This window comes from Dipodomys merriami, unplaced genomic scaffold, assembly GCF_024711535.1.
Source record: "Dipodomys merriami isolate MVZ:Mamm:240054 unplaced genomic scaffold, mDipMer1.0.p SCAF_70, whole genome shotgun sequence".
Taxonomy (NCBI): domain Eukaryota; kingdom Metazoa; phylum Chordata; class Mammalia; order Rodentia; family Heteromyidae; genus Dipodomys; species Dipodomys merriami.
The window spans coordinates 2616330-2644175 of NW_027206291.1; the positions used below are offsets into that span (position 1 = coordinate 2616330).

Below are 27846 nucleotides of genomic sequence, written 5' to 3' on the forward strand. Positions count from 1 at the left end.
CCCCGGCCCGCAGCGCGTGGCTCCCGCCCCGTCGGCAGCGCCTGGACACCCGTGCGAAAGGCTTTCCTGGACGGGTGCGGGGCGCTGCGGTGGCTCCTTTCCAAAATTAGCGTCTCAATCCCGTCCCGGGGGACCCGGCGCTCGCGGTCCGAGCAGAAGGAAGGAATCGGCTCCGGGCGGGAACGGGCAGGAAGCCGCCGACCCCCCGAGCTGACCGGCGGGAACGGGCAGGAAGCCCCCCCCCCCCGAGCTGACCGGCGGGAACGGGCAGGAAGCCCCCCCCCGAGCTGACCGGCGGGGACGGGCAGGAAGCCGCCCCACCCCCCCCCCGAGCTGACCGGCGGGCGGGCAGGAAGCCCCCCCCCGAGCTGACCGGCGGGAACGGGCAGGAAGCCGCCCCACCCCCCCCCCCAGCTGACCGGCGGGAACGGGCAGGAAGCCGCCCCACCCCCCCCCCCAGCTGACCGGCGGGAACGGGCAGGAAGCCGCCCCACCCCCCCCCCCGAGCTGACCGGCGGGAACGGGCAGGAAGCCCCCCCCCCGAGCTGACCGGCGGGAACGGGCAGGAAGCCGCCGCCCCCCGAGCTGACCGGCGGGGACGGGCAGGAAGCCGCCGCCCCCCGAGCTGACCGGCGGGAACGGGCAGGAAGCCGCCGCCCCCCGAGCTGACCGGCGGGGACGGGCAGGAAGCCGCCCCCCCCCGAGCTGACCGGCGGGCGGGCAGGAAGCCGCCCCACCCCCCCCCCCCCGAGCTGACCGGCGGGCGGGCAGGAAGCCGCCCCCCCCCCCCAGCTGACCGGCGGGCGGGCCGGCCGCGCGGCCCCGCGGGGAGCCCTGCGTGCCCGGGCCCCGCGCCCCAGCAGGCCGGGAAGAAGGCGCGGGCCGGCTGCGGGGCAGCCGACGTCAGTTCAGTCCGACCCCCAACGCCGTCCACATAAAGCCAGTAACACACGGCAAACGGACGCGTGAGTGCGGACGCCACAGAGCTGTAATGCCGGGACCCGGGTCTGGAGGGGTCGGGGCGGGCGGGGTCTGCGGGGGCCCCGGGGCGGGAAGGGTCTGCGGGTCGCGGGTCGGCCGCCCGGGGTCCGCCCTGCCCGTCGCTCGCTGTCCCGCGGGGTCGCAGCTCTGGTCCCGGAAGTCAGACCGGTCCCGCTCCTGCCAAGGACAAACGTCCGCGGTGGGTCTGGACAGCAGAGCCCACCAGACGGAGGGCAGAGGGCGGGACGAGGAGGACGTGGAGGGGGCAGGGAGAGAGGACTGGGCCGTTCTGTGAGGTGACGTGTGCGCATGCGTATGTCAGCGGCATCAGCTGGCTGTGTGCTGACCCCTCGGATGCTGACCCCGCTGGGGGACACCCAAGGGTGCATTGCCGCCATTGCCCCTTCCAGCGTAGAGGGCGGGAAGTGGGTGCTGGGAGCTCTCCTACCACACCAGGCCAGATGAGATGGGACAGTCCCACCTGAGTGCCCACGGGCCGAGCGCGCATGCGTGTCCTGGGAGCCCGGGCTCCACGGGCCGAGCGCGCATGCGTGTCCGGGGAGCCCGGGCTCCACGGGCCGAGCGCGCATGCGTGTCCGGGGAGCCCAGGCTCCTGGGCCCTTGCCGATGGCTCCTGTCCCGTTCTGCACCCACTTGGCCAACTTGGGAGATGAGGGGTCCACACCCCGTGTGCCTCTCCAGCCCCAGCAAGTCACTGCCAAGTCCCAGGGCCTTACCTGCTTGCTCCTGGGCCCGTGGGGCCTCTGCACAGTCTGTCAGAGGACAGGAGGTGCTGGCACCGAGCGCCTTTCTCAGTTCTGAAAGGGGAGACAAACCTGATGCATCCAAGGACCCAGATACCAGCTCAAAGGAGCCTCGGTTGCGGCTGTGCCTGTGGCAGACATTGCTAGTCAATCCCCACAAGATCCACCTATCTGGGAGCAGCCACCTCCTCCAGCTCGCCACAGACATCACACATCAACTGAAGACCATGGGTTCCCTTAGGGATCACGCTCCAGGGCTCCCGTCTAGATTTAGCTTGGCAGGCAGAAAACAGCTTTCCTTTTTTCTACCTAAAACATCAGCCAGAGCTGGAGGTGTGGGGTAAGCAGCAGAGCACCTGCCCAGCAAACACAAGTCCCAGATTCAAATCCGGATTCCAGGACAGTGGCCCCCACGCTGGTAATCCTAGCTACTCAGGAGGCTGAGGTCTGACGGGCAAGAAAGTCCATGGAGTCGCATCTTCAATTAACCACCTAAAAGCTGGAAGAGCAGTGTGACCCGAAGTGCTAGAGCACTAGCCTTGAGTGAAAAAGCTCGGGGACAGCGCCGGGACCTGAGTTCAAGTCCCATGACTGACAAAATAAAAAAGTCAGGCTGGGGGTAAGGCTCAAGTGGTAGAGCACCAGCCAAGCAGGCAGGAAGCCCTCAGTTCAAACAGCTCTGGTACCAGCACAAATTAAACTTACAAATAAAGGCATGAAAACCAAACACACCAGCTGTTCCAAGAGAAGTCACCCCAGACAAGGGCAGTCTGGCCCTTGCTACCGGCTCTGGGGAGCTGGCAGTTCTGACTGGCCATGTGCAGCCCCAAGGGGCCGTCTGTCGCCAAGCTGGGAGCTGCCGGCCACACTAGGCAGCCTAGAGAGCCCAGCAGTAGCTGTAGCAGGGCCATGCGGGAGGCCAGGCCTGGGTTTCAGACTAAAGGACATGACCTTTGCAGCTTTCCCCCACTGCTCTGGCCTTCAAAGAGGTCTCAGGAAAGCTGGGCAGAGGACAGTGTGCAGGCAGGTGGACCCACCATCATCGATCTTCTGCAGCAAGACCTCCCGGATCACATCCTCATAAACTCCTGTGGCTGCGTCCCCCTCCGTGGCCACAGCCTGCGCCTCCAGCAGCTCCTGGACACATGGGGGCGGAGGAGGGCAGAGTGGGACTCCCGCAGCCCACAAGGGGGTCAGCGCTCCCCTGAGGAGCTGGGGACCCTGGCCTGTTTTCTCCTCTGTAGAATGGACTGTGAGCCGAGGGGATTCCTGGGCTGGAGGAAGCGTCATGAGGGATGTGTGCTAACAACAAATCCTGCAGGTGCTGAGCTCCATTCTCAGACTTCCCAGCCCCTGGACATGGAGGACACCCACGTCCTTTGTCATACAGCCTCACACACTCACCACACAGGTAGACTGAGGCACCCACATGTCAGGCCTCCTTTCAGCAGGTCCAGCGGGTGTCTGCTAGGGTCCCACCAGGGCCATCTCACTAGACCACACCATTAGATCTGAGGAGGCCTTGCCTGGGACCCTGAGCCCTGTGCCCCCCCCCATCCTCCTACCTCTTCTCCAGTTTGGAAGCCCTGACTGCCTCAGGGCCTTTGCACATACTGTGCCCATTGCTCAGAATGCCCTTCCTGAAACAGGCTCCCTGCTATCTCCGTCTTTTTATCCCAAGGTTTTTGCAGTGCTAAGAATGAATTCAGGGCCTCCCACAAGTGAGGCAAGAGTCCCCAAACTACTTCCTGCCCTCAGGTGTCAAGGAGAGGCCTGCTGACTGCCTGGACCCCACTTCTCTCTGCTTCCCCGTGCCCCTCACTCACGGCCTGGGCCTGGCCCAGCTGGCCCAGCGCGAAGGGCAGGAGGATGGCGAGGAGCCAGTCCCGGGAGCACCTCCACCGTGCCTGCTCGCTGTCCCAGGAGAGCTTCTGCACAACACAGGCACCGTGGACGTGAGGGCCCAGCCCCAGGGGCATGAGGGCCCAGCCCATTCCCCTCACCTCACCTTCAGCACAAGACTCCTGACTCTCTCCAGCTGCCCTAAAGCCTGGTCAGGCTCCAGAGCCGAGGTCAGACACTGGTCAGCCAGCTGCAAGAAGGTGGCCACTGCGTCGGCCATGAGCTGTGGGAGGAGGTGTTAGGTGAGCCCTAAGCCTGGGCCTCTGCGCCCCCTGCCCCTCCCCTTCCCAGCCTGGGGAGAGGGGGGAGGGCAGCCGGAGCCCGGAATCCTACACTGTGCTTTACTTGCATGTGCACACACGCACGTGTGCGCTCATCCCGGGACTCGAACCCAGGCCCTGGGCGCTGTCCCAGAGCTTGCTCTGCGCAGGCCCTCCACCACCTGGGCCGCGGCGCCACTTCAGACTTTCTGGTGGCTCACCGGAGTCTCCAGCCTGGCGTTGAACCGCGATCCTTAGCCCCCGAGCCATGAGGTCGCCGGGACGACAGCGTGCGGGCTTGGGGCGCCCTCGGACCCTCCCCCCCCCGCCCCGCATCCAGCCCGGGTCCTGGGCAGGCCCCTTTGGTCCATCTGTCCGTCCATCCACCACCCGGCCCTCCCCTCCCAACTGCTTCCCGCCGCTCGCCGCACCTGCTGCGCCACACCCTGAACCCCGAACACCAGGCTCCGCGCGCCCTGGAAGCCGAACGGGGCGGTCAGCGCCGCCAGCCGCGCCCGGCGCCGCGCGGCCTCTTCATAGATCCTCTCCATCCTCTCAGGGCTCCAGGGTATGGCGGCCAAGGCGTGCACCTGCAGGGCGGGCGATGAGGGGCGGGGCGGCGATGAGGAGGCGGGGCCAGGGGCGTGGTCGGGGCGGTGAGGGGGCGGGGGCAGGGCGGTGGGGAGGAGGTGGAGGCCAGAGGTGTGGGGCGGCGATGAGGAGGCGGGGCCAGGGGCGTGGTCGGGGCGGTGAGGGGGCGGGGCCAGGGCGTGGGCGGGGCCGTGGGGAGGAGGTGGAGGCCAGAGGGGTGGGGCGGCGATGAGGAGGCGGGGCCAGGGGCGTGGTCGGGGCGGGGCGGTGAGAGGGGCGGGGCCAGGGCGTGGGCAGGGCGGTGGGGAGGAGGCAGAGGCCAGAGGGGTGGGGCGGCGATGAGGAGGCGGGGTCAGGGGCGTGGTCGGGGTGAGGGGCGGGGCCAGTGAGGGGCGGGGCGATGGGGAGGGCGGGGCGGTGAGGGGCAGGACCGGCCCGGAGCCTGGCCACACGCCGCCGCCCGCGCTCACCTCCCGGCGGAGCCCCGTGGCTGAGGGCCTCCCACGCAGCCGGCGGGTCAGGCGGTCCACGGCCCCTGTGAGGAGGCTCCGCACTGCTTCCAGCGTGGCCCCCACGGCGTCCAGCAGCGCCAGCGCCGCCCCGGGCAGCCACGCATCCAGAGCTGGGCGCAGGCGGGACTCCAACGCGCCCTGGACGTCCGCTGGTGGGGGAAGACAGGCTGGGTCTCCCGCAGGGCGCCCGGGTGGGAGGGGGGAGCCGGGCCCCCGAGCCGAGAGGGACGGGGAGGTGGGGAAGCGGGGCGCACAGAAGCACGGGCTCAGCGCCCACCCCCCCTCACAAGGAGGACTGGCGGGAGGCCCACGCTAGGGAGGCAGGCGTATTTGAACTTGCATCCCCACTGGGAGCGTGGAACGCCCCGCCCCCCAGATGCCCGGCCCAGTGCCAGGGCTCCGGCCCGCGTTCCTGCCAGTCCCAGCTCATGCCCCGCCCACCCGCTACGTAAGCCACGCCCAGTCTGCCCTCTAGTCCCGCCCCTCTCCCGTGTGGCCCCGTCCCTCCCAACATCCTGTCCGTTCTGGCCATTGGCGCCTGCTCCTCCTGGCCCCGCCCCGCCTCACCCCGAATTCTCTCCGCGGCGAGCGCGCGCAGCTGCAGCGTCTGGTCCAGGTCGACGCGCACCGTCCTCTCCAGCGTCGCCAGCAGCTCAGTCTTCTCCGGCTGGAAGGCGCAGAGCCCCGCGGAGGCCTCGGCCAGAACCACGGCGTAGACCGTGTCCAGCAGCTGCCCGGGCCGGGAGCCCGCGGAGGACAGAGATGGGTGTGGGGAAGGGCACGCGGGGCGGCGAGCCCGGCCCGGCCCGCCAGGTCGCCGCCCCTACCTCGGCCCAGGCGGCGCCCCGCAGGCCTGGCCCTGTCCGCGCCCGCAGGTCCGGCAGCAGCTCCCGCATCAGCACCGCGGTCAGCACCTGCGGGGGAGGAGCTGTGGGTGCCACGCGGACCGGACGGGGCGGCCGCGGGCCCGGGTGGGGGCGCTGACCTCGGCGTCCGAGCCCAGAGTAGCGTCGTCCTCGCCGAAGTGGCCCTGGTGCTGTCGGTAGTGTCGGACGGCGTCCAGGAAGGCACGGGCCGCGGGGTCCTGGCTGCGCTGCAGGACTGAGGGCTGCGGTCAGCGCCCCCCCTCCGCCGTCCCGCCCCGCCCCGCCCCGCCCGCACCCTCCCACTCCGCACCGGTGTCCCGCAGCCGGATGGCACTCTGCAGGGCCAGCCTCCAGGCACGCTGAAGCTCCGCACTGGGGCCCGAGAAGCAGAGGGGCTGGCGGAAGGGGTGCCGCAGACACAAGGGGAAGCGCGCTGAGACCTCCGGCGGGGCTGCCCGCCTCTCCCGGGCGCGGTCTGCGGACAGGGACAGAGCCGCGTTTCCCTGAGAGAGGCGCCCGGGCAGACCCTGTCCCGGGCTGACCACGCCCCCGGCAGGCCCCGCCCCGGGCAGACTCCGCCCCGAGAAGGCCCCGCCCCGGGCAGACTCCGTCCTCGTGCAGGCCCCGCCCCGGCAGGCCCCGCCCCGGCAGGCCCCGCCCCCGGCACACTCTACCCCGGGCACACCCCTCTGCAGAGGCAGGCGGGGCGGCTCCCTGGCCCCTCTCCCGGCCGGGCCGGGGTCAGGCCCGCCGGAGGTGTGCGGACGTCCGAGCCCGTCCCCGCAGGCGCGCTCCCCGGCCCGGCCCATCCCGCTCCCCTCGGGGCAGAGGCGCCCACTGACGGCGGGGCGCAGGGCGGGGCAGCGGGGGAGGGTGCGGGCTCGTCCCCCTGCGCTCCGCTGCGTGGGACGCCGAAGACACTGGGCGGAAGGAGGCCAGCGCCCGGCCAGCGTCCAGCCTGCACCTGCCTGCCGGCTCAGGCTTTGCCCCTGTGCGCTTCCCTCCGGGGCAGGAGGCGGGCCGGGGCCTCTGGGGTCCCCCCATCCCGCTCCGGCCCGGGGGCGCGGCGGGCGCCCCGTGCTCCGCGCGGAGCTGACCTGCAAGCTGCAGGCCGAGATGGACGTCCGGCCGTGAGGTCCCCAGCGTGAACCCCGTCAGGGCGACGGAGCCCAGCGGGCGAACCCCGTTCTCGAATTCCTGGGAAGGACAACCAGAGGACCAGCTGGGGACCGCGGGGCAGGGCGGGGCCCCTCCCCGCGTCGGCCCCTCCTATGCACTTCCGTCCTGAGAATTTCCTGACCTCCACACCCCAGGTCACAGGTGTGGAACCTAAGTCCCCGGGCCGCAAGGAATCTCTGCCAGCTCCTAGCTGGGAGCAGAAGTCTAACGGCCATCCCGGGCCCGGGTCTCCGTTTACCCATCCCGCCACTGGGACAAAGCCCGAACCCCCGCCCACCTGGGCGGAGCCTCAGCCCGAGCGCCCCCCGCACGCGTCCTCTCACCTCCTGGTGGCCGAACCACTCCAGGCGGCCGTCCCCGCGCAGGACGCAGAACACGGGCTGCCACCGCGGCGGGCGGCCCTGCAGCCACGCCAGGGCCCCTCGGTGCTCGCGGACCCGGGGCAGCTTCTGCTCAGGGAGAGCGGGGTGAGCCGGGGTCGCCACCGTGCGGCGCCGGCTTGAAGCTCCCGCCCCGCGGCACGCGCCGAGGCCCCGCCCCGCGCAAAGGCCCCGCCCCATTCTTTAAGCCCCGCCCCAGGCACACCCCGCCGGGAAGTACCTGACCCCGCCTACCCTCACCTAGAAGCCACGCCCACATACCCCGCCCCTCGGGAAACCCACAAGAGACCTCACCCTAGAGCCTCGCCCTCGCCACGCCCACCAACGAGGCCCCGCCCCGCGTGCGGCCCCGCCCCTCGCCGGCCCCGCCCCCGCGGCGCTCACCTCGCTGCGGAGCAGCTGCGCCCCCGCCGGCTCCCGCGGGCCCCGCTCCCCGGAGAGTCGCCTCAGGACCGCAGCCGCCAGCTGGGCGCGGTAGCGGGGCAGGAAGGTCCGCAGCAGCGCGTCCATGCGGTCTGTGGGGCCGGGCACAACGGCGCGGGCTGCAGCCCTGAGCGCCGGCGGACGGGAGCCGCCGCGAGCTCCTATTCTGCCGTCACCGCCCCGGACCGGGAGCTGCACTCGGCTAGGGCGCGCGCGGCCCGGCCTTGCGTGGTGGCCACGCGCCCCACGGAGTCCCGAGGCCCCTGGTGTCCTCAGACTTCCCCGTGCCCGCGGCCCCGGCGGCACCCAGGAGCTTGGGGAGGTCGAGGCAGAGGGGAGAGGCGGGAGGGAGGCGGCGGGGCCCGCAGAGGCTCGCCCCGCACGCGGCGCACGCGGTGCAGCGCCAGCCTGCAGTCAGCCCCAGGACTGGAGTCGGTCTCCGCGTAGCTCACAGCCACCGCGGCGGAGTGGGGCCGGGGCGGCCGGGCTCGCTCCCGGGACGGGACGGGACGGGACGGCGCAGCCCCGCCGCGCCCCAAGGCCGGCCCACGGGAGAACGACCAGAAAAGGCAGTTCCCGCGTCCCAGGTGCTCCGCCTCCCGCCCTCCACGAGAGGCGCAGCTTTTACCCTGTGCGGGCCCGCGCCCTGCCCGGCGCACGCGGGGTCTCTCCGCACGGGCACAGGCCTCGGGTTCCCGCACAGCCCGGCCGGCCGGGGAGAGGCGGGCCTCGGGTTCCCGCACAGCCCGGCCAGCCGGGGAGGGCGCCCCACTCACCCCTGACGCGCTGCTGCTGCTGCTTGTCCAGCGGCCTGGAGGCCGGCGCGCCCATCCTGCTCGGGACCGCTGCGGGCTCAGCGCGGGAGGCCGCCGCTGCCCCGCTCGGCCGCGCCCCTCGCCCCTCCCTGTCCCCCTCCCCGCCTGTCTCCGGGGATCGTGGTTTCCGCGGGGGCCTGGGCAGGGCCAGGGGAGGCTGGGGTGCAGAGGACGATACAAGCCCCGCCCCTGAGCCCCTCTCTGTCCCCATGTTGGATAGGAGGTTTGAACTCAGGGCTAGGCACGCACACCACCGGAGACGGTTCCCCAGCGCCGACGGAGCCCAGGCCGCCCACTTTGCTGGGTACAGGAAACCCAGGGGGGCAGCTGGGTCCTTGGCACCTCAGTATCCCGGCATGGCCGGCCCTGCCTGCCCAGCCCAGCCAGCTGCCACAGCAGAGCCCGGCATCCACTTAGGAGCCTCGTCTTCTCCCAGTGGGGCAAATGTGGGCATCGCCACTGGGCAGGGGCAACCACCTTGGGCCATGAGGAGGCTAGGTGCCGGGTGTACAGGGGGAATGACCTCGCGGGGAGGGGCAGCCACCAGGGGGCGGGGCTGGGCCACCGCCAGGTCCCAGCGGGCAGCTGCCTGCCTTGGTGGGTGCTCAGCCCACTTTCCCCAGGTGCCAGGAGCTGGTGATGGAAACCACCCAGGTTTCAGTTTGCCGCCCTCACAACTGCCACCACCTGGGGGTTTCAGTTCCCACGGCGTGCTGGGCCGGTGGGCAGCTCAGGACCGCCACCCAGGCCCCAGCCTCCACCCTGCCCCGAGAGCCTGGGGGAGGCCTGCACCAGAGGACGCAGAGCGCAGGTGGATGGCCCACGGGCTCCGAGAGGCACAGGCCGCCGGCACCAGACCAGGGCTGTGCAGCACAATGTCCACACAGGGCTGTGGACACCGTGTGCAGAGTGGCTGCATGGCTGTGGCTGTGCGTGTGGAGGGGCCGTGTGGCCGTGGACACCGTGTGTGGAAGGGCCGCGTGGCTGTGCGTGTGGAGGGGCCGCGTGGCTGTGGACACGTGTAGAGGGGCCGCGTGGCCGTGCGTGTGGAGGGGCCGCGTGGCTGTGGACACCATGTGTGGAGGGGCCGCGTGGCTGTGGACACCACGTGTGGAGGGGCCGCGTGGCTGTGGACACCACGTGTGGAGGGGCCGCGTGGCTGTGCGTGTGGAGGGGCCACGTGGCTGTGCGTGTGGAGGGGCTGCATGGCTGTTGAAACCACGTGTGGAGGGGCCGCGTGGCTGTGCGTGTGGAGGGGCCGCGTGGCTGTGGACACCACGTGTGGAGGGGCCGCGTGGCTGTGCGTGTGGAGGGGCCGCGTGGCTGTGCGTGTGGAGGGGCCGCGTGGCCGTGCGTGTGGAGGGGCCGCGTGGCCGTGCGTGTGGAGGGGCCACGTGGCCGCGCGTGTGGAGGGGCCGCGTGGCTGTGGACACCACGTGTGGAGGGGCCACGTGACTGGCTGTGCGCGTGGAGGGGCTGCATGGCTGTGGACGCCTCGTGGTTGTGTGTGTGGAGGGGCCGCGTGGCCGTGGACCCCGCGTGTGGAGGGCCACGTGGCTGTGCGGTGTCCAGGCGTGGACAGTGCTGTTTCATCCTCTTTCCCTCTTCTCTCCTGTGCTGGGATACGAGGACACCTGCAACACAAGCAGCCACCTTGGGCCGGGCGCGCGTCCACGTGACTGGAACCGCAGGCTTGGAGGCGCAGACTCCGCACGACCCCCAGGCAGGAACGCCCCGTCTGGAGTGAGGCCCTTGCCGGGCACCGAAGGAGGCCAAGGTGACCCCGCCGGGGGGAGGGCGGCAGCGCAGGGCTGCCCACAGGCCGCTGAGGGAGAGGTGGGCACTGGGATGGGGGACACCCAGGACGCGGGAGGCCAGGATGGAGGCCCGCTGGCCATGCCCATGTCCTGCCCAGGCCGCCTTCCAGAGGACAGGCCAGCCTCCATACACGTCCACCTTGCCGCCAGCACCACACAGCAGAGCCAGGGCTTTGGCAGACCTCCGTTTAATGCCGGTGACCCGCACACCATGGTCCGTGGCCATTACAAAGCCGAATGCTTCTCGAAGGGCACTGTCAGCAGGCGTGCGGCCGACTCGTCCAGGAACCAGCGGAGCTGCCCTGTGTGCGGCCGCACCAGCGCGGCCGGGAGTGGGCTTTCCTCCGTCTCCTCCAGGATGCGCTGTGGGGTGGGGCAGGGCGTCAGGACAAGGCGGGGGACCCTACCTCGAGCACCCCAGGACCCTCCCCCAGTGCCCCACAGCGCCTGCGGACCCCCCAGGGGTCAGGGAAGGGTGGGCACTGGCTGAGTGACCCTCAGTCCAGACGCCACCACAGGAAAAACTTCTCTGACTTGGGGCCATTTGTATAGGCAAATGAGAGGCCAGACAGGCCCACAAATGTGTGTAGGACAGTTTCCACCTGCCGCTAAACCGGAGCTCCAAGGTTTGGGATTTGGATTTGCCCAGAGGCAAATCAAACCCCTGTGGGTCTGATGGTGTTTGGAAAAAGCATGCCTATTTATAATAAGCTTTCAAAAACTATTAAAGCAGCTCCTCAACTTCTGACGTACGTGTGTGTGTGTGTGTGTGTGTGTGTGTGTGTGTGTGTCCATGTGTCCTGGAGATTGAACTCAGGGCCTGGTGTGTGTGTGTGTGTGTGTGTGTGTGTGTGTGTGTGTGTGTGTGTGTGTGTGTGTGTGTGTGTGTGTGTGTGTGTGTGTGTGTGTGTGTGTGTGTGTGTGTGTGTGTGTGTGTGTGTGTGTGTGTGTGTGTGTGTGTGTGTGTCCATGTGTCCTGGAGATTGAACTCAGGGCCTGGGCACTGTCTGAGCTTTTTGGCTCAAGGCTAGTGTTCTACCACTTGGGCCACAGGGCCACTTCCAGTCTTTTGGTAGTTAACTGGAAATAAGAATCTCATGGAGCCGGGCGCCAGTGGCTCATGCCTGTAATCCTAGCTACTCAGGAAGCTGAGATTTGAGGATCACATTCAAAGCCAGCCTGGGCAGGAAAGTCCCTGAGACTCTTATCTCCAACAAAAACCACTAGAAAAACATGCTGTGGCTCAAGCAGTAGAGCACTCGCCTTGAGCTGAAGAGCACAGGGACAGTGCCCAGGCCCAGAGTTCAAGCCCCACAACTGACCAAAAAAAAAAAAATCTCATGGACATTCCTTTTTTTTTTTTTTTAGGTCCGATCGTGGGGCCTGAACTCGGGCCCTGGGCGCTGTCCCTCAGCTCTTCAGCTCAAGGCTAGCGCTCTACCACTTGAGCCACAGTGTCACTTCCGGTTTTTTTTCTTTTTGCTTATGTGGTGCTGAGGAATCGAACCCAGGGCCTCATGCATGCAAGGCAAGCGCTCTACCACTGAGCCACCTTCCCAGCCCTGTTCTCATGGACATTCCTGCCCTGGTTGGCTTCAAACTTTGATCCTTAGATCTCAGCCTCCTGGGTAGCTAGGATGACATGAAAGAGCCTCTGGTACCCCGCTCATCTGATTTTTATTATTTCTGTTAACTCTTCTTATATTTACATTATTGGCCTTCTAGTTTTAGAAAAGTGTTTATTCCCTACTTCTTAACTAACACAGACACACACACAGACACACACACACACACAGACACACACACACACACACACCTTTAATGCTATGAATTTGCCTCTGGGTGCCACTTTGGCCTTATCTTACCAACTCTGCTTTCTTGCTGGGAATTCCTAACCAGCCTCTAATCATAGCTTTCACTTTCCTTCAATCCAAGAATTACTAGGGAATCTTTGCATCTGCCCCCCACAGCAGTGCCTGGCCCATATTCCACCCCAGCACCCCCAACTGGACCTCCAGCTGTTACCTTCAGGACGGCAGCCTTGCCTTCCCCAGTGGCCACAAAGACGACGGTCCGTGCGGCATTGAGCACAGGCAGCGTGAGGGTCACGCGCTGGGGCGGCGGCTTCGGGGAGTCGCTGATGGGGGCCACAATCCTGTCTCGCTCCTGTGGGGACAGAACAAGACCAGGTCACTCGTTTTGTTTAGTTTCTGCAGGGCTGGGGTGAAATGGGGTGATCCATGGGCAAGGCATGTACTCAGCCCATCTCCACCTTAGTGGGTTTGTTGGTTTGTTTGTTTTCTTTTGCTGGTACCTCCATTTGAACTTCACAAATCAAACTTGTTTGGCTGGGTCACTAGTATGTGAGCCAAGCCTCGACTCTAGCCGTGCGTGTGTGTGTGTGTGTGTGTGCGTGTGTGTGTGTGTGTGTGTGCTTTCTGAGGCTTGAACTCAGGTCCTGGGTGCTATCCAAGCTTCCTTTGCTCAAAGTTATCACTCTACCACACTAGAACCACAGCTCTACTTTTTTTTTTGTCTCCCATCCCTTTTGCTCAAGGCTGGCACTGCACCATTTGAGCCACAGCTCCACTTCTGACTTTCTTGGTAGTTAATTGGAGATAGTTAATTGGAGATAACATGGAGCCAGTTGCCAGTGGCTCACACCTGTAATCCTAACTACTCAGGAGGTTGACATCAGAGGATTTCAGTTGAAAGCCAGCCCAGGCAGAGAAATCCCCATGAGACTCTCATCTCCAATTAACCACTCAAAAACTGGAAGTGGCGATGTGGTCAATGGTAGAGCACTAGCCTTGAGCACAAAGAGACTTAGGGATAGAACCCAGGCCCTGAGTTCAAGCCCCACAATCAACATTTAAAAAAAATTAGAAACCCAAAGCCATCTCGTGGACTTCCCTGCTTGGGCTGGCAGTGAACCTTGATCCTCAGATCTCAGCCTCCAGCACAGCTGGGCTTACAGGTGTGAGCCTCAGACACCCGGCCAGTCCAGCTTTTTGCTGGCTGTTTGCAGGTGGGATGTGGAGAATCTTTCTGCTTGGGCTGTCTGGCTTCAAGGCAAAGCCCTCCACATCTCAGCCTCCTGAGTGGTTAGGATTATAGGCGTGAGCTGCTGGCATCCGGCTTCACCCGCATGAGTTAAGATGGGTAAACTGAGTCTCAGAAGGCAGAGTGGGCTGGAAGGTGAGTCTTGTGCTCACTTGCAGGAGGGGGTGTCCGGGGAAGAGGGAGCAGGTGTGGCCATCGGGACCCACGCCCAGGATCAGCAGGTCAAACACTGGAATGGCGTCATCTCCCAGGGCCTGGTGGGGAAGAGCAAGGGTCAGAGGTCGACCTCCGGGCCACGGTTCTCTGCCGCTGGAGCCAGCCCCCCGCCCGTGGGTGCTGCAGCTGCCACAGAACAATCGACATTTTTGTGTTGGTTTTCTTCTGTTGGTCGTGGGTCTTGAACTCTGGACCTGGGCACTGTCGCTGCGCTCTTCAGCTCAACGCTGACGCTCTACCACTTGAGCCACAGCGCCACTTCCCGTCTTCTAGTGGATCACTGGAGATAAGAGTCCCAAGGACTTCACTGCCCGGGCTGGCTTTGAACCGCGATCCTCAGATCTCAGCCTCCTGGGTACCTGGGATGACAGGCACGAGCCGGCGGTGCCTGGTTAAATGTTCGCCTTTTTGAGGAAAGGACTGGCTGCGGCCCTGGCTGCCGGGACCCCACGTGCAGGGGTCCCGGCACTAACCAGCGGCTCTAATTTCTCAGGTTCCACATTTTACCTGTGCGTGTCCGCTGCTGCGGGCCGGGGAGGAGTGGCTGCAAGGGGAGGGTGACCCGAGGCTCCGGCCCGGCCCTGCCCCGCAGGCCCCGCCCCGCAGGCTACCCCTCCGCCTTGCCCCGCCCTACCCCCACCTAGCCCCGCCCCACCTAGCCCCGCCCACAGGCTACCCCTCCACCTAGCCCCGCCCCTCCCGCCAGCCCCGCCCACAGGCTACCCCTCCACCTGGCCCCGCCCTCCCGCCAGCCCCGCCCACAGGCTACCCCTCCACCTGGCCCCGCCCCTCCCGCCAGCCCCGCCCACAGGCTACCCCTCCCGCCAGCCCCGCCCCTCCCGCCAGCCCCGCCCACAGGCTACCCCTCCACCTAGCCCCGCCCCTCCCGCCAGCCCCGCCCACAGGCTACCCCTCCACCTGGCCCCGCCCCTCCCGCCAGCCCCGCCCACCTGTCTGAGCTTGGCCGCGTAGTCCTCGGCCGCCGCCTCCAGCGGCAGCGCGGGGTCGATGCTGAGCACCTGGCTGGCGGGGACGGGCAGTCTGGAGAGCAGGTGCGTCTGTGCGGACGGAGGGACAATGTCACCGGCGACGCCACCGCGAAGATCGCCCCACGGAGCTCCCGGGAAAGCCCGCCGCGGCTCCCGCGTATAGACGGCAGGGAGGGCCGCGGCTCCTCCGGGCCTCAGTTTCCCTGTTTGTGAGACAGGACGTCCGGATCCGTAGGGACCCGAGCCCGAGCCCCCGACAACCAACCCAGAGGCCTGGGGGCGGCCTGGAGGCCGCGGGGCGGGGATGCGGGCCGCGGGTGGGGGCGCGGCCCCCGCGTGACCCCGCGCTCACCCGGTACAGCCCGAACGTGCTCTCGGGGTGCTCGAAGGGCACCAGGCGCTCGTCGCAGAAGCCCAGCGTCCAGCGCGCGAGGCGGGCGGGCCCGGCGGCGGCGGCGGCGGCGGCGGGCAGGTCGCGGGCCAGCATGGAGACCAGGCTGCCGCCCGACAGGCCGAGCGCGAAGCGGGCGCGGGCCCCGTCCAGGCAGCTCTCGGCCCGCTGCGCCACCAGCTGCGCCAGCGACGCGCTCAGCTCCTGCGGGCTGGAGAAGACGGAGATGAGGCCCGGGGCGGGCGCGGCCATGGCGGCGGCGGCGGGCGCGGGGAGGCGGAAGTGCGCCTGCGCGCGGGTCCGGGCGGCCGCCGGGCGCGCGTGCGCAGTTCGGTGGCCGAAGCCGGCGCGCTGCCGGGCGGGGCGGCGGCGGCAAGAGGACCCGGGAGCCGCGGCTTGTGGCGTCCTGGAGGGAGCTTCGGAGCTCCCACTCGTGTGCGTGAGTGCCGGCCGGCCGCGGGGTTCAAACGCTCTCCCCGGGAGCCGCAGCCCCACTTCCGGCCCGAGGCTCGGGCCCGACCTCCCAGCTACGCAGAGGTCTGAGGATCGCGGTTCGAGGCCAGCCCGGGCAGGAACGTCCCCACGAGGTGGTCCCAGTTAACCACCGCAAAGTCAGAAGCGGCGCTGCGGCTCGTGTGGCGGAGCGCCCGCCTGGAGCGAGCAAGAGCCTGAGGCCGGGCCAGCCCGAGCGCGCGCACGCACGCATGCGCACACAGCTGCCGGGGAAGCCGCCCCGCCCGCCGGCCCGGGGAGGAGCCGGGCCCGGAACCCGCCGCGCTCCCGGGGAAGCTGCGCCCGGCGGGGACAGAAGAGAAACGAGCCACGAGCCCCGGCCGGTGCCGGACGGCAGCGTTTATTTCTGAGAGCCGCTGGCCGGTCGGGAGGTCCCGGCCCGGCTCGGGCACCGTCGGGAGGGACGTCCCTCCATCACGGCGGCCCAGGGCCGCGCCGGGCCCGGGAGCCGCCGCCGTGCCAGAGGCTTCCGGGACATGGGAGGAGGAAGGCGGGTGGACAGCCCCTCGGAAGGGCCCGGCCGCCACACCGCAGACGGCCTCCGGGGAAGCCCGGGGACCCTCACAGGGCGAAGGCGCCCGCGCAGAGGCGGCTGTGCACCCCCTCGTCCAGCGGCAGGTAGTGGCCCTGCTTCAGGTCCAGGAAGAAGAGCGGGTCTGAGGTCTGGCGGGGGTCAAAGCCCTCTCGCTGCAGCCTTGTCTTCTGGATCTTGAAGGTGCCTGGGTGGCGGGGACAGGGGGCCTGTGGCAGCTCTAGCCATCCGGGCCGGGGCGGCGGCCTCTGCCCCCACCCCGCCGCCTTCCCAGGGCCTCCCCCACGCTCCACAGCTCCATGTTTGTCTGTTCTGCTGTCCACACATTCCCCTCCCCCTCACACACAACTGAGTGTGGCTGTGTCTCGCACACTGGGCCAGAGTTTAACCACTTACAATCTGAGGGCCAGATTTGGCCCTCAACTTGTGCGCATCAATAAAGATTTATTGACACATATCCATGCCTGTTCATTTACACACTGCTTGTGACTAGGTTTGTGCTGTGAAGGCAGAGACTGTGTGACTGGACAACCTGTCAGCATCCACTACTGTGACCTTTAAGGCAACATGTGCACTGTGTGGTAGCAGACTACACAACATTGCAAGAGGAGACCCTAAGAGGAAAAGGGTGTCTCTCCAACCAAAGGCCATCATGTGCAGAGCCTCTGCCCGGGAGGACTTGGGGGGCGATGGGAGGACAGCTCTTGGAGCTGGATCGGATGTAAGTGAACATCTCCGTCTGTCATGTGAGGGAGCCCCTGCCTTACCCCCTACCCGGGCCTGCCCTGCCCTGCTCCATCCTGTCCCGGCTGCTGGACCGTACCTGTGGTGTCCACCTGAGGCAGCAGGCGCAGGAAGATAGGCCGGGCGTAGGGCGCCAGCACCTTCTGCAGCTCCTGGTACATGGCGTCCGGGTTCAGCTGCCGGCAGGGGTCTGCGATGGCGGCCATGCCCGCTTTCCCCTCCACCCCTGCGTACAGACGCCTGCTGAGAGCCTCCCCCTCCCCTCCAATACCTCACAGCTCCCTGCTGGCCCCCGCGCCCCGGTTTGACAGCAGCGCCGGCACAGGTGAGCCTATACCACACCTGCCCATGCACCACCCAGGGCGTCTGGACCCAAGGACCCCTCTGCAGGGACCCTGGGCCTTCTGCACCCCGCACAGCCACCTGGCACTTGCCTGGCACGGCCACCCCGTACACGGCCACGTCCGTCTGCCCCAGCAGGCGGCTCAGCACACCCTCCACTTCCGTGGTGGACACGTTCTCCCCGCGCCAGCGGAAGGTGTCCCCGCTGCGGTCCCGGAAGTACATGTAGCCCAGGTCATCCATCACCAGCACGTCCCCTGTGAGGGCAGGGGCCGGGTCAGCCAGGAGGACGGGCCGCAGGCCCGGCCCGGGCGGGCTGCACACCTGACAGGTAGGCGCTGTCGCCCTTGCGGAACACGCTGTGTGCGATCTTCTTGTCCGTGGCGCTGTCGCTGACGTAGCCATCGAAGCGGCGCAGTGGGTCCTGCTGGTTGATCTGGCCGACTAGGAGGCCGGGCTCCCCTGGGGAGGAGCCGGGCTCGGGGCAGGTGAGGGGTGGTGCGGGGGGTGGGGGGGGGCCCTCCCTGCCCTGGGGCCTCTGCTTACCGGGCTGGCAGGGTATACACAGGCCCTGGGCGTCACGCAGCGGTTCCATGGTCTCCTCGTTCACTTTCACCAGCCGGATGGGGTACACGTGGGTCAGGATGCGGCTGTTGAAGCCACAGGAGCCGACCTGGCAGGGAAAGGAGTCTGTGAGCAGCCGGGGGTGGGGTGGGTGTCTTCGTGCCACTGCTGCTCCTCTTACCTCCAGCACCCACCCCCCACTCCATGACCTTGGGTGACCCGTCAGTCAAAGGCAGAGCTGAGTGTATCAGGCCCGTTCTTTCTTTTGGTGCCAATCCTGGCCTTGAACTTGGGGCCTGGGCGCTGTCCCTGACCTTTTGCACTCAAGGCTGGAGCTCTGCCACTTTGAGCCACAGCTCCATTTCTGGCTTTTTGATGGTGTGAGATAAAACCCTCACAGCCTTTTCTGCCCAGGTTGGCCTTGAACCTCGGTCCTCAGATCTCAGCCTCCTGAGTAGCTGGGATGACAGGCGTGAGCCACAGCGCCAGTTCAGGCACCAGCCCTTCGCAGGAGCCAGGCATGGGCTCTGCTGCCTCTCCAAACCCAGCACAAGGATGTGGAGCCCCAGGTGACCCCAGGGCTGGTGAGCCAGGGCGGGCACGCCTCCCATCGTTAAGTGGCACCCCTGGGTCGTGTGGGAAGCGTGAGCGGGGAGACGCCCGCTCACACCTTGCCGTCCATGTTGGCCATGCTGCAGTTGCACTCGGTGGCTCCGTAGAACTCGCCAATCTGCGGCACGCCGAAGCGCTGTGCAAACTCCTCCCAGATGGCCTGGCGCAGCCCATTGCCCATGGCCAGGCGCACGCGGTGCCTCCGCTCAGCCTCGCGCACGGGCTGCTTCAGCAGGTAGCGGCAGATTTCCCCGATGTACTGCACCACCTGTGCAGGAGGCCCAGGCAGCCAGACCAGCGGTGTTGGTGAAGGAAGGGGGCAGGAGGAGGGGGGAGGGAGGGGGAGGCCACCATGGGCACAGTGGGGGGAATCGGGGGGGGGGCAGGAGTGGGTCAGGGCCCCAACCCCGTGCCCCAAGGCCATGCCTCAGGAGCCCCTAATCCAGACTGGGGTTCTGTCCAGGTGGAGGCACTGGGCAGCCCCCACAACTCTCCCGGCCCCTCTGCCCCCGATGGAGCTGCCCCCCGTGTGGCTGCGGTGCAGGTTCAGCAGCACCCAGCCCCAGTCCCCACAGATCCCTGCCGGGGTGTCTGCCTCGGTTTCCACCCCCATGGGCCTTCCTGGGGTCGCTTCCCAGGTGGCCTCAAGTTCTGATCTTGGGTCAGGTATCTTGGTGACTGCACTCTCCTCTTCACAGTCAGAAATGGAGGTTCACACAGGTGCAGATCAAGGCCACAGAGCCAGTGAATGGCAGATCTGCCTCTGCAGTGGGCAGGAGGCTGGTCCTGCTCCAGTCTCATCAGCCTAGCACGGAGGCTTCCAACGTCCCTCCCAGGGTGAGGTCAGAACCGCCCTCTCCATCTGCCTCCTCTCTTGTGTCTACCCGCCTCTGCCCACAGGGGCCACCATCCCCTCCAGTGTACCCGTCCACCTCACTACTGCCACCATCAGGCCCGGCCGGCACCTGGCAGATGCCCCAGCGGCTGCCCAACTCTGAGGGACATGGGGAAGGCTAAGCCCAGGCCAGCTACACCACCGAGGGGCAAGCTGAAGGGACGAGGACCGGAGAGGAGCCAGGCGGCCCACAGCCACTGGCACACAGACTTTCCCGTGGCCATTTTCACCAGGAAGGTCCTCGTCTTTGGGAGGTGCCTTGGAACCACCAGCAGGAAGGCGCTGTCTGTCTGTTCCTCTCTAGGCAGACGGGGTGGGTGCGCAGAGGCAGGCGCTGGTTGGCGGTGGGTGGCTGCTGCACCCCCACAGGCTGTTTCTCTGTTTGGTCCTTTGGTGTGGGGCTGGTGATGCGATGCAAAGCCAGCTCCCATCACAAGCTACAGCCTTGGCTCTTTTGTTAAAAAGGGACTCCTCGCTGGGCCTGGTGGCTCAGGCCTGTAATCCAGCTATTTAAGTAGCTGAGCTAAGAGGAGCGTGGTTCCAAGCCAGCCCAGGCAGCAAAGTCCAGGAGACTCTCGTCTCTAATTAACCACCAGGAAAAGCAGGAGGGGGTGGTGCATGGCACAAGCAGTTCAAAGCTAGCCTTAGCATGAAACCTCAGGGACAGCACCCAGGCCCAGGGTTCGAGCCCAAGGCCCAACACCGCCCCCCCCAAAGTGACTGTTTCACATTTCAGGTGGATTTGCAATCTCATACAAGTTCTTCCAAAGCAGCTGAGCCTGGGGTGGAGCTCGCAGGGCCGGTGGGGGGGGGGGCTTTCGGCGGAGGAGCCCCTTCTCCACCTGCAAACAGGTTCCCATAGAGGCCTAGGCTGGGGCTGGACGGGAGGAGGGGCGCGGAGGGCCGGGCCCTCGTGGGGGCCCCGTCAGGCCGATTCCCTTAAATTGACCAAAGATCCGGGGTTTGCGTGGGAAAGGGCGTGACCAGCGCGAGTGGGCGGGGACTCGGGCACTGTGGGTGGGCGTGGCCAGCGCCGGCGTGGGCAGGGCCATCATGGGACAGGGTGGGTGGGCGTGACCAGCGCGAGTGGGCGGGAGTCGGGCACTGGGTGGGCGTGGCCGGCGCGGGGCAGGGTGGGTGGGCGTGGCCAGCGGAGGGGCGGGGCCTGACCGTGCAGTTGTACTTGACGCAGTCGTCCCAGAAGCGGCTGGCAGAGAACTTCTTGCGCAGGACCACCGTCAGCCCGTAGATGATGCACTGCCCCACGCCCATGATGTTCCCTGCGGAGGGCGAGGGCGTGGGGTGGGTAAGGAGTCCCGGGGGGGGCTGGGTGAGGGGCCGGGTCCCCCCCCCCGTACCTGCGGAGTGGTACAGGGGCAGACAGTCGTAGAGCACGTCCGACTCCCGCATGCTGTAGGAGTGGTGCCCGAAGGCCGCCATGCGGTAGTACCTGGGGGGGGGGGGGAGCCCGCAGCTGTGAGGGCAAGGCTGGCGCTGGTGGTGCGGGGCGTGGGGGCCGTGGCAGGCGGCGCAGGGGGCGCGGGGCGGGGCGCGGCGGCCTCACCGGCTGTGCACCACGATGGCCGCCTTGGGCAGCCCTGTGGTCCCCGACGTGTAGATGTAGAAGAGCCGATCTGCGGGAGGCGGACATGGAGCTGGCGGGCGCTAGGGGAGCGCGGCCGGGCGGGCCCCGCACTCGCCCCGCACTCACCGTCCATGCCCTGGCCGGGAGGCAGCGCGCGCGGGCCGGCGGCCGCCGCCTCCTTCAGCGCGGGGTCCAGGAGCTGCGCGTCCGGCAGGAGGCTCTCGGGCCCCAGGGCCCCGCAGCACAGCTTGAGGAGGCTCTTCCCGAGCTGCGGGCTCACCTCGGCCACCGCTGCGGGAGGGTGGGGGAGGGGGGCTTCGCTGGGCAGGACCCCTGCGCGGGGCCTGGTGGGCCCTCCCCGCCCCGCCCCGCGGCCCCGCCCCGCCCCGCCCCCGCCCTGCGGCCCCGCGGCCCCGCCCCGCCCCGCGGCCCCGCCCCGCGGCCCCGCCCCGCGGCCCCCGCCCCCGCCCCGCGGCCCCGCCCCGCGCCTCACCCGCCGCCAGCTCCCCGCCGTAGACCAGCGCCTTGGCCCCCGAGGCGCCCAGGCAGAAGGCCAGGGGCTCGCGCCGCAGGTTCACGTTGAGCAGCGCGGCCACCACGCCGGCCTTGGCCAGGCCCAGCCACAGCCCCACGAACTCGGGCCGGCCCTCCAGGAAGACGGCCACCACGTCGCCGGGCGCCAGGCCCAGCCGGCCGCACACGCGCGCCACGGCGTCCGAGTAGGCGTCCAGCTGCGCGAAGGTCCAGCACGCGCCGCTGCCCGCGTCCACCAGCGCCGGGCGCTCGGGCCGCCGCCGCGCCACGGCCCGGAAGATGTGCGGGATGGCGCGGCCCGCGCGCCGGTGCCGCCGCAGCTCCAGGCGCACGCGGATCAGCACGGAGAGGCCGCTGCGGGCGGAGGGCACTGGTGGGTGACCCGGCCTCCATCCCCCCCCCCCCGCGGCCCCGGGGCGGCGCCCTCGGCGGGGCGGGGCGGGGCGAGGGACGCCCGGACCCTGAGCTCCACCCGGCCCGCGAGGCGCCCCGCGGAAGCCCAGGCCGGTCCGGCTGCCCTCACGCCGCCCCTGGCCTCCCCGGTGCTTGCTCCCGGCGGGGCGGGGAGCTCTCCTCCCCGGGCAGGGGGCCCGCAGGGGTCTGGTGAACAAAGCCGGAGCATGGGTCAGCAAGGCCGGGCCTTCACCGGCCCTCCCTGCCAATGGGCAGGTGCAGGCCTGCGGCCGCGCCTCCCAAGGAGGAAGGCCCCGTCCCAAAGGCTGGGGGAGGCCAGGCCACCACTCAGGCCAGGTGGCCTCTCGGGGAGCTCGAGACCCTATGGTGAGTGCGGGCCAGCCACACACTGGGCCCTGGGCTGCATCCACGGCACTGTGAAACAAGCCATGAGAGACAGCACCGCCCTCACTCAACTCCAAGAGAGAATGGCCTCTCTGGGCCAGGCACCGGCGGCTCACGCCTGTCATCCCAGCTACTCAGGAGGCTGAGGTCTGAGGATCACGGTTCAAAGCCAGCCTGGGCAGGAAAAGCCATGAGACTCCTATTTCCAATGAACCCCCAGAAAATCAGAAGTGGCGCTGTGGCTCAGGTGGTAGAGTGCTCGCCTCGAGCTGAAGAGCTGAGGGACAGTGCCCAGGCCCAGAATTCAAGACCCACCAACAACAAAAAAAAAGGAAAAAAAGAATTAAGACTTTGCTCTCTGAGTTCTCTTGGCTTCATGCCCGGCAACCACAGCCCCAAGATCCCACAAGCAGCTCGTGCTGGGCAAAGCCCTGGGCAATGGGAACCCTTGTTGGCTGTCCCCGCACCCCCAGCCTTCCCTGTCCTGCCTGTCCCTGACCCCCCCTGCAGGGCCCCCCCATCACACCTGTTGGTGTAGAATCCATGCTGCTGCTCAGGGACCCTGTGGGGACTTTTCCTCCCTCCTTTCCCACCCCTCTATCCTTCTCCCTCTCTCCCCCCCCACTTGCCCACTGTGCCAGGCCTGTTCTGAGGATGGAGCTGGGGGCCAGGTCACACATCCCACCCTTGGCCTGGTCCTCTGGGAGTGCACCAGGGCTGGGTGGGCTGAGCAGGCAAGTGGACAGCTCAGTCAGAGGCCGGTGTGTCCTGGAGACCAGCAGGCCACACTGCACAGGGCCTGAGGGAGGAGAGATGGAGCAGCTGTGGACAAAGCGGGGTACACAGCCTGTACAAAGGTCCTGGGGTGGGAACAGGAGGTAGGTTTGGGGACCAGAATAGAGTCCAGGGTGACAGGGCATCCAGCCAGAGCCTGACAGAGGAGCAGATGCTGTGGGCAGGGTGGAGTGTCAGAACTCAACAGCAGCTTGAGAAAGTAGAGGTTCAGAGTTTCTCTAGTTGGTGGTGGTATTGGTTTCTTTGTGGTGCTGGGGTGCAGCCCAGGCTAGCTGGAACCGCGGGTGGCATGCAGGCCCAGCCAGGCTCACAGTGGGGCCCACACAGGCTGTGTCCCAGCTCAGCTGTTTCTGGGCCCCCTGGCACTGCCCCCCCCCCCGGGCACTTGGGACCTTCCCACACTTGCAGCTGACTGGTGCAAGGGAGGCCCTGGCTGCCACAGAGCGCCCCCCCCCCGCCCTCCCTGTACAGCCAGCCTGCCACAAATAATCCCAGAGGGGCACATCTCTGAGCAAGCTCAGGCCTGAAGCCCAGCCACCTGGCCTGGACACAGGCCTGACAAAGGGGCGTGGCGTGGGGGCTCCATCAGGACCAGCAGAGGGGTCACGCAGTGCATGCATCTCACAGAGGATGCTGAGAAGGGAGCCGTGGCCGGGTGGGCACCGGCCGGCAAGGCAGAACGGAGGCTCAGCCAGGCCTGGAGGCCCCGACACCAATGGCCAGCAGCCCCGAGCCACATACAGTAGACATGGTGGCCCCCGGGGCCTGCCAGGCTGCCTGTGACCCCCTCTCCACAGGAAGTCAGGCGCAGCTCTGAGGGGGGGGGTGCCCAGGCTACTGGTCATCCCTCCAGGATGTCCACAATACAGGCTTTACAGCTTTCTCGGCCACAGGCCTGGGCGCCACCTGGCAGTGGCCCAGGCCTCCGCCCTCTGCCCGCCCCCCCCAGCACAAAGCGCCCAGTGTCTGGCTGGGCCTTCCCACAACTCCACCCTCCACTCCTCTCAGCGCACTCCCTGCACTTGGGCAGAAGCAGTCCTCAGAAAGGACCAGTATGACACAGCAAGGATGGGAGCAGGGGACTGGCAGGGGCTCCCAGAGCCTCAGCACCCAGGGTCTAGCCTGCCAAGGCACAGTCCCAGCAGGAAGCGGAGGGTACAAGAGGGTCACAGGTTCTAGGTCAGCCTGGCTGCGCAACAAGACCCTGCCTCTAAATAAATAAAGTAAATGAAATTAAACGCAGCAGGGTGAGGTGGAGAGCACCCATCTGCCCTTCTCCCTGGCCGGGCTCCCCTCCTGCTTCTGTGTCCCCTCCCCATGGCGGCAAGAACCAGTCCCCTCTGCTGGCAGGGTCACACAGGCTGCCACCGAGCAGCCATGGCCCAACAGGACAGCGGACACGGATCTCCACGGCTGGAGTGCCTGGCTCCCTGGGTGACCCAGGGTCTCTGTGATGGGGGTGCTCCTGCAGGAGGCTGAGCCCACGCCAAGGTCAGAGCCCCCTCCCCGCTGGGGGAGGGGGACCAGGAATTGGAAGGCAAGAGAGCAGAGTGTAAGACTGCTGCAGGTGGCAGCGTGGCAAATGTGTCTCACAGTTACAGGCACAGGCCTGTCCCTGCAGCCAGCCACCAGACAGCCGTGGGGAGACGGCAAGGAGGAGACGACCCCTACTCATTTTTAAAAGCAGAGCCGCCCTGCCACAAGCTGTTAGCATGCACACTGCACAGCCAAGCACCTGGCCAGGCACGGCGGTGAGCCTGTAAGTGCCAGCCAGCCTCCCACACAGCAGAGGGCGTATGGGAGAGAGGAGCTCCCCGAGGAGGCGACATTTCAGCCTTGGCACATACAAAGTGAAGAGCCCTCCTGGCAGAGCCAACAGCACGTGCCAATGCCCAGGGGTTGGAGCAAAAGCACAGCACGGATAGCAGCTGCTTGCAGGCAAGTGTATCTGGAAGAGGGGCAAGGAGGTGGTGACATTACAGAATTCTTGTTATCAGGCTGTGAAGTTGGCTCAGTGGTAGAATGCTTGCCTCACATGCATGAAGCCCTGGGTTCGATTCCTCAACACCATAAAGACAGGAAAAGCCGGAAGTGGCGCTGTGGCTCAAGTGGTAGAGCGCTAGCCTTAAGCTGAAGATCTGAGGGACAGCGCCCAGGCCCAGAGTTCAAGCCCCAGGACAAGAAAAAGAAAGGAAAAAAGGAAGAAAAAAAAGAAGGAAAGAAAGGAAGGGAGGGAGGGAGGGGGGAGGGAGGGAAGGAGGGAGAGGGGAGGGGGCTGAGGTTCTCACAGCACAGGAGCAGAAGGGAGCTGATGGGAAGGGAGTGGATGGGTTCCCTGAGAGGCCCTGTTTCGCTTGCACACAGGCACAGGGTCTGAGGAGCCGGTGGGACCTGGGTGCCCGCTGGGGAGTGAGGCCCCTGCGGAGGAGGAGACCCGGAGACTTCGGGAGGACCAGGGGCCGTGCATGGAGAAGGCACGTCAGTCTTGGTTGAGAAGCAGCAGCCTTCCAGGCCCTCCCCGGGTCTACCACATCCTGCTCCTCTGTGTGCCTCAGTTTCTCCAACTCCGGGCACAGGGCCTGTGATGGTGGCCCGTCCCATGGTGTTCACGAAGTACTGGGCCTTACCCCCAAAGGACACGGGGCTAGGACCCCGACGGAAGGGTCTCTGTCAGCTCCCACACCACACACACCAGACCCCCCCCAGACCTCAGTCCCCCAGGACCCCCAAACAGACTCTGAGCACCCCGAGCCTCACAGTGTCATCAGACACCCTGAAAGCCCGTTAGAGGCCATGTAGACCTCTAGGTGAAGGGCATGTCGGGACAGCACTCAGGACACTGTCCCCGCCTTCCTCGCTCCGCGCAGGCCGCCCCCGGCCAGGCCCCGCCCCCGGCCAGGCCCCGCCCCCGGCCAGGCCCCGCCCCCGGCCAGGCCCCGCCCTGGCAGGCCCCGCCCCCGGCCAGGCCCCGCCCTGGCAGGCCCCGCCCCCGGCAGGCCCCGCCCCACTCACAAGAGGTCCCGCCGCGCAGTCTTGCAGACGATGCGCAGGAAGCGCCAGCCGCCGCTGCCTACATACACGCCGAACGCCGCTGCTGCGCTCCAGGTCCACGGCAGCCCCAGCAGCCACAGCAGCGCCAGCGAGGCCATGGAGGCCGTGCCCGCTCCCGGGGCCCGCATCCTGGGGAGGTGGAGAGTGCGGAGGCTTTGGCCGCCTTGGCTCCGCCCTCAGGGACAGCCCCGCCCCTCGTTGAGCCCCGCCCATGGACCGCGCCCTCCAGTCCCAGCTTGCCACACGGTAAGCCCGGCTTTTCCCCAGCACCTCCCCACTGGCTCTCCACTCGCCAGGGCTTCTACCCATTCACCACGCCCCCGGGCTGAGCCCCGCCGGCTCCGCCCCGCCCGACCCATTGACTCCGCCCCCTGGCCTCGCCTCGCTTGCCACGCCCCCGGGCTGAGCCCCGCCGGCTCCGCCCCGCCCGACCCATTGACTCCGCCCCCTGGTGTCGCCCCGCCGCTGGCCTCGCCTCGCTTGCCACGCCCCCGGCTGACCCACCCGCTGGCTCCGCCCCTCCCGCTCGCAGCCAGGCTCCGCCCCCAGGCTGGGACGGTTCCCCGCGGAGGAGAGCCTGCTCTCCCGCCTTTGCTGCCCTGCTCCTAGCCAACCATTGTAATGGGATGCGCCCCGACAGCCCAGTCAAGGTCAGACGCCGCCCCCTCCGTAACCCGGCGGCTGGCTCGCCAGCAGTTCCACCTCCCCCCCACCCCGGTCCAGCCTGGAAGCCTGGGGGGCTCAGGCACCGTGACCTGACCCGCACGGTTCCGCGCTGCCCCCGGTCTGCCCAGCCTCAGGTCCTGGGTTTTCCTCTAGAGGCCGTGTCCATCCCCTTTCGGGCCTTTACTGGGACCCGGCGCCCCAGTTAGGCCTCTAGCAGTGTCCCCAGCGCACGCCTCGACCCGGGAGCCCCGCCCTGCCCCTCGAGCTCCGACCCCTGCCTAGGCCTCGGGACAGGGTTCCAATCCACCCACTCCAGCCGGGGCCTCAGGCCCGCGCTCCACCACCGCCCGGGAGGGGGCGGCTCCTCGGCTCACCACGCAACCACCCAGCTCCGCCCCAACCTCCCCAGCCCAAGGCCGACCTGTCCAGTCCCTAGCCCCTCTTCCGCGGAGCCCGGGCTGGCCCCCTTCGGGAGGCCATGACCATAGAGAGGGCTCCGGGACCAGAGAGCCGACGACCAACGAGACGCGGGGAGGCTAGAGCGGCCCTCCCAGGACAGCCGGCGTTTCCAAGGCAACCGCGCCCGGCCCCGCCCTCGCGGGACGCGGGACGCGGGACGCGGCTCTGGGCCCGGCCCTCGACGGCACCCCGGACCCCGGCCCGCGCCCGGGCCCCGCCAGGGCCGGGTCGCACCCAGCTGGTCCTAAACGCGAGCCCGGCCTCCCCCGGCGCCGCCTGACTTTCGGGATCGCGCGCTCCAGCCCGCCTCCGTCCCGCGGGCCCGGGACCCCGCACGCCGGGCGGGCGCGGCCCCCGCCGGCCCCGCGCCTCCCCGCGCAGGCCCAAGGACCGTCCGCATCCGGCCCTCAGGGCTCCTCCGAGGCCGGGGTCCCGCACCCCGGGCCCGCAGACCCCGCCCGCTTCCCCGGCCCCGCAGACCCCAGCTCGCAGCTCCCTCGCGGGCTCCAGCTCGGGCGGGACTGCGCGGCGCGGGCGGGACCTGGAGCCGCCGGCGGGTGGGGCCCGAGGGGGCTGCGCGGGCCCCGGCTGGGCCCGGCCCGGCCGC

General features: G+C 67.9%; 3 protein-coding genes across 4 annotated transcripts; all 3 read right to left on the reverse strand.

The window, feature by feature from the left end:
* Nucleotides 1–982: 982 nt before the first annotated feature.
* On the reverse strand, nt 983–7003 carry Niban3 (niban apoptosis regulator 3). Of its 2 annotated transcripts, XM_070008478.1 has the most exons (11): nt 6974–7003; nt 5996–6103; nt 5838–5924; nt 5578–5740; nt 4969–5159; nt 4339–4497; nt 3754–3870; nt 3572–3676; nt 2783–2882; nt 1719–1799; nt 983–1158 (listed from the first exon to the last, which is right to left on the reverse strand). In XM_070008478.1, the coding sequence occupies exons 3-11, from the start codon at nt 5904–5906 to the stop codon at nt 1142–1144; spliced, it is 1002 nt and encodes a 333-aa protein (XP_069864579.1). In that variant the 5' UTR covers nt 5907–5924; nt 5996–6103; nt 6974–7003; the 3' UTR covers nt 983–1141. The 2 variants fall into 2 exon arrangements, with proteins under 2 accessions (XP_069864579.1, XP_069864578.1); XM_070008477.1 differs by lacking the exons at nt 3572–3676; nt 6974–7003 and having other exon boundaries at nt 5996–6076.
* Nucleotides 7004–10662: 3659 nt separating this feature from the next.
* Pgls (6-phosphogluconolactonase) lies at nt 10663–15449 on the reverse strand. Its single transcript, XM_070008232.1, has 5 exons — nt 15111–15449; nt 14720–14827; nt 13706–13807; nt 12516–12656; nt 10663–10853 (listed from the first exon to the last, which is right to left on the reverse strand). Exons 1-5 carry the CDS (start codon nt 15399–15401, stop codon nt 10716–10718), a joined length of 780 nt encoding a protein of 259 aa, XP_069864333.1. The 5' UTR covers nt 15402–15449; the 3' UTR covers nt 10663–10715.
* A 193-nt stretch (nt 15450–15642) lies between these two features.
* On the reverse strand, nt 15643–27278 carry Slc27a1 (solute carrier family 27 member 1). The gene is made up of 13 exons (XM_070008231.1): nt 27202–27278; nt 26076–26243; nt 21430–21824; nt 21063–21227; nt 20916–20985; nt 20710–20801; nt 20522–20631; nt 18515–18724; nt 17827–17953; nt 17605–17742; nt 17373–17537; nt 17018–17164; nt 15643–16381 (listed from the first exon to the last, which is right to left on the reverse strand). Exons 2-13 carry the CDS (start codon nt 26240–26242, stop codon nt 16224–16226), a joined length of 1944 nt encoding a protein of 647 aa, XP_069864332.1. The 5' UTR covers nt 26243; nt 27202–27278; the 3' UTR covers nt 15643–16223.
* Between the last annotated feature and the right edge of the window lie 568 nt (nt 27279–27846).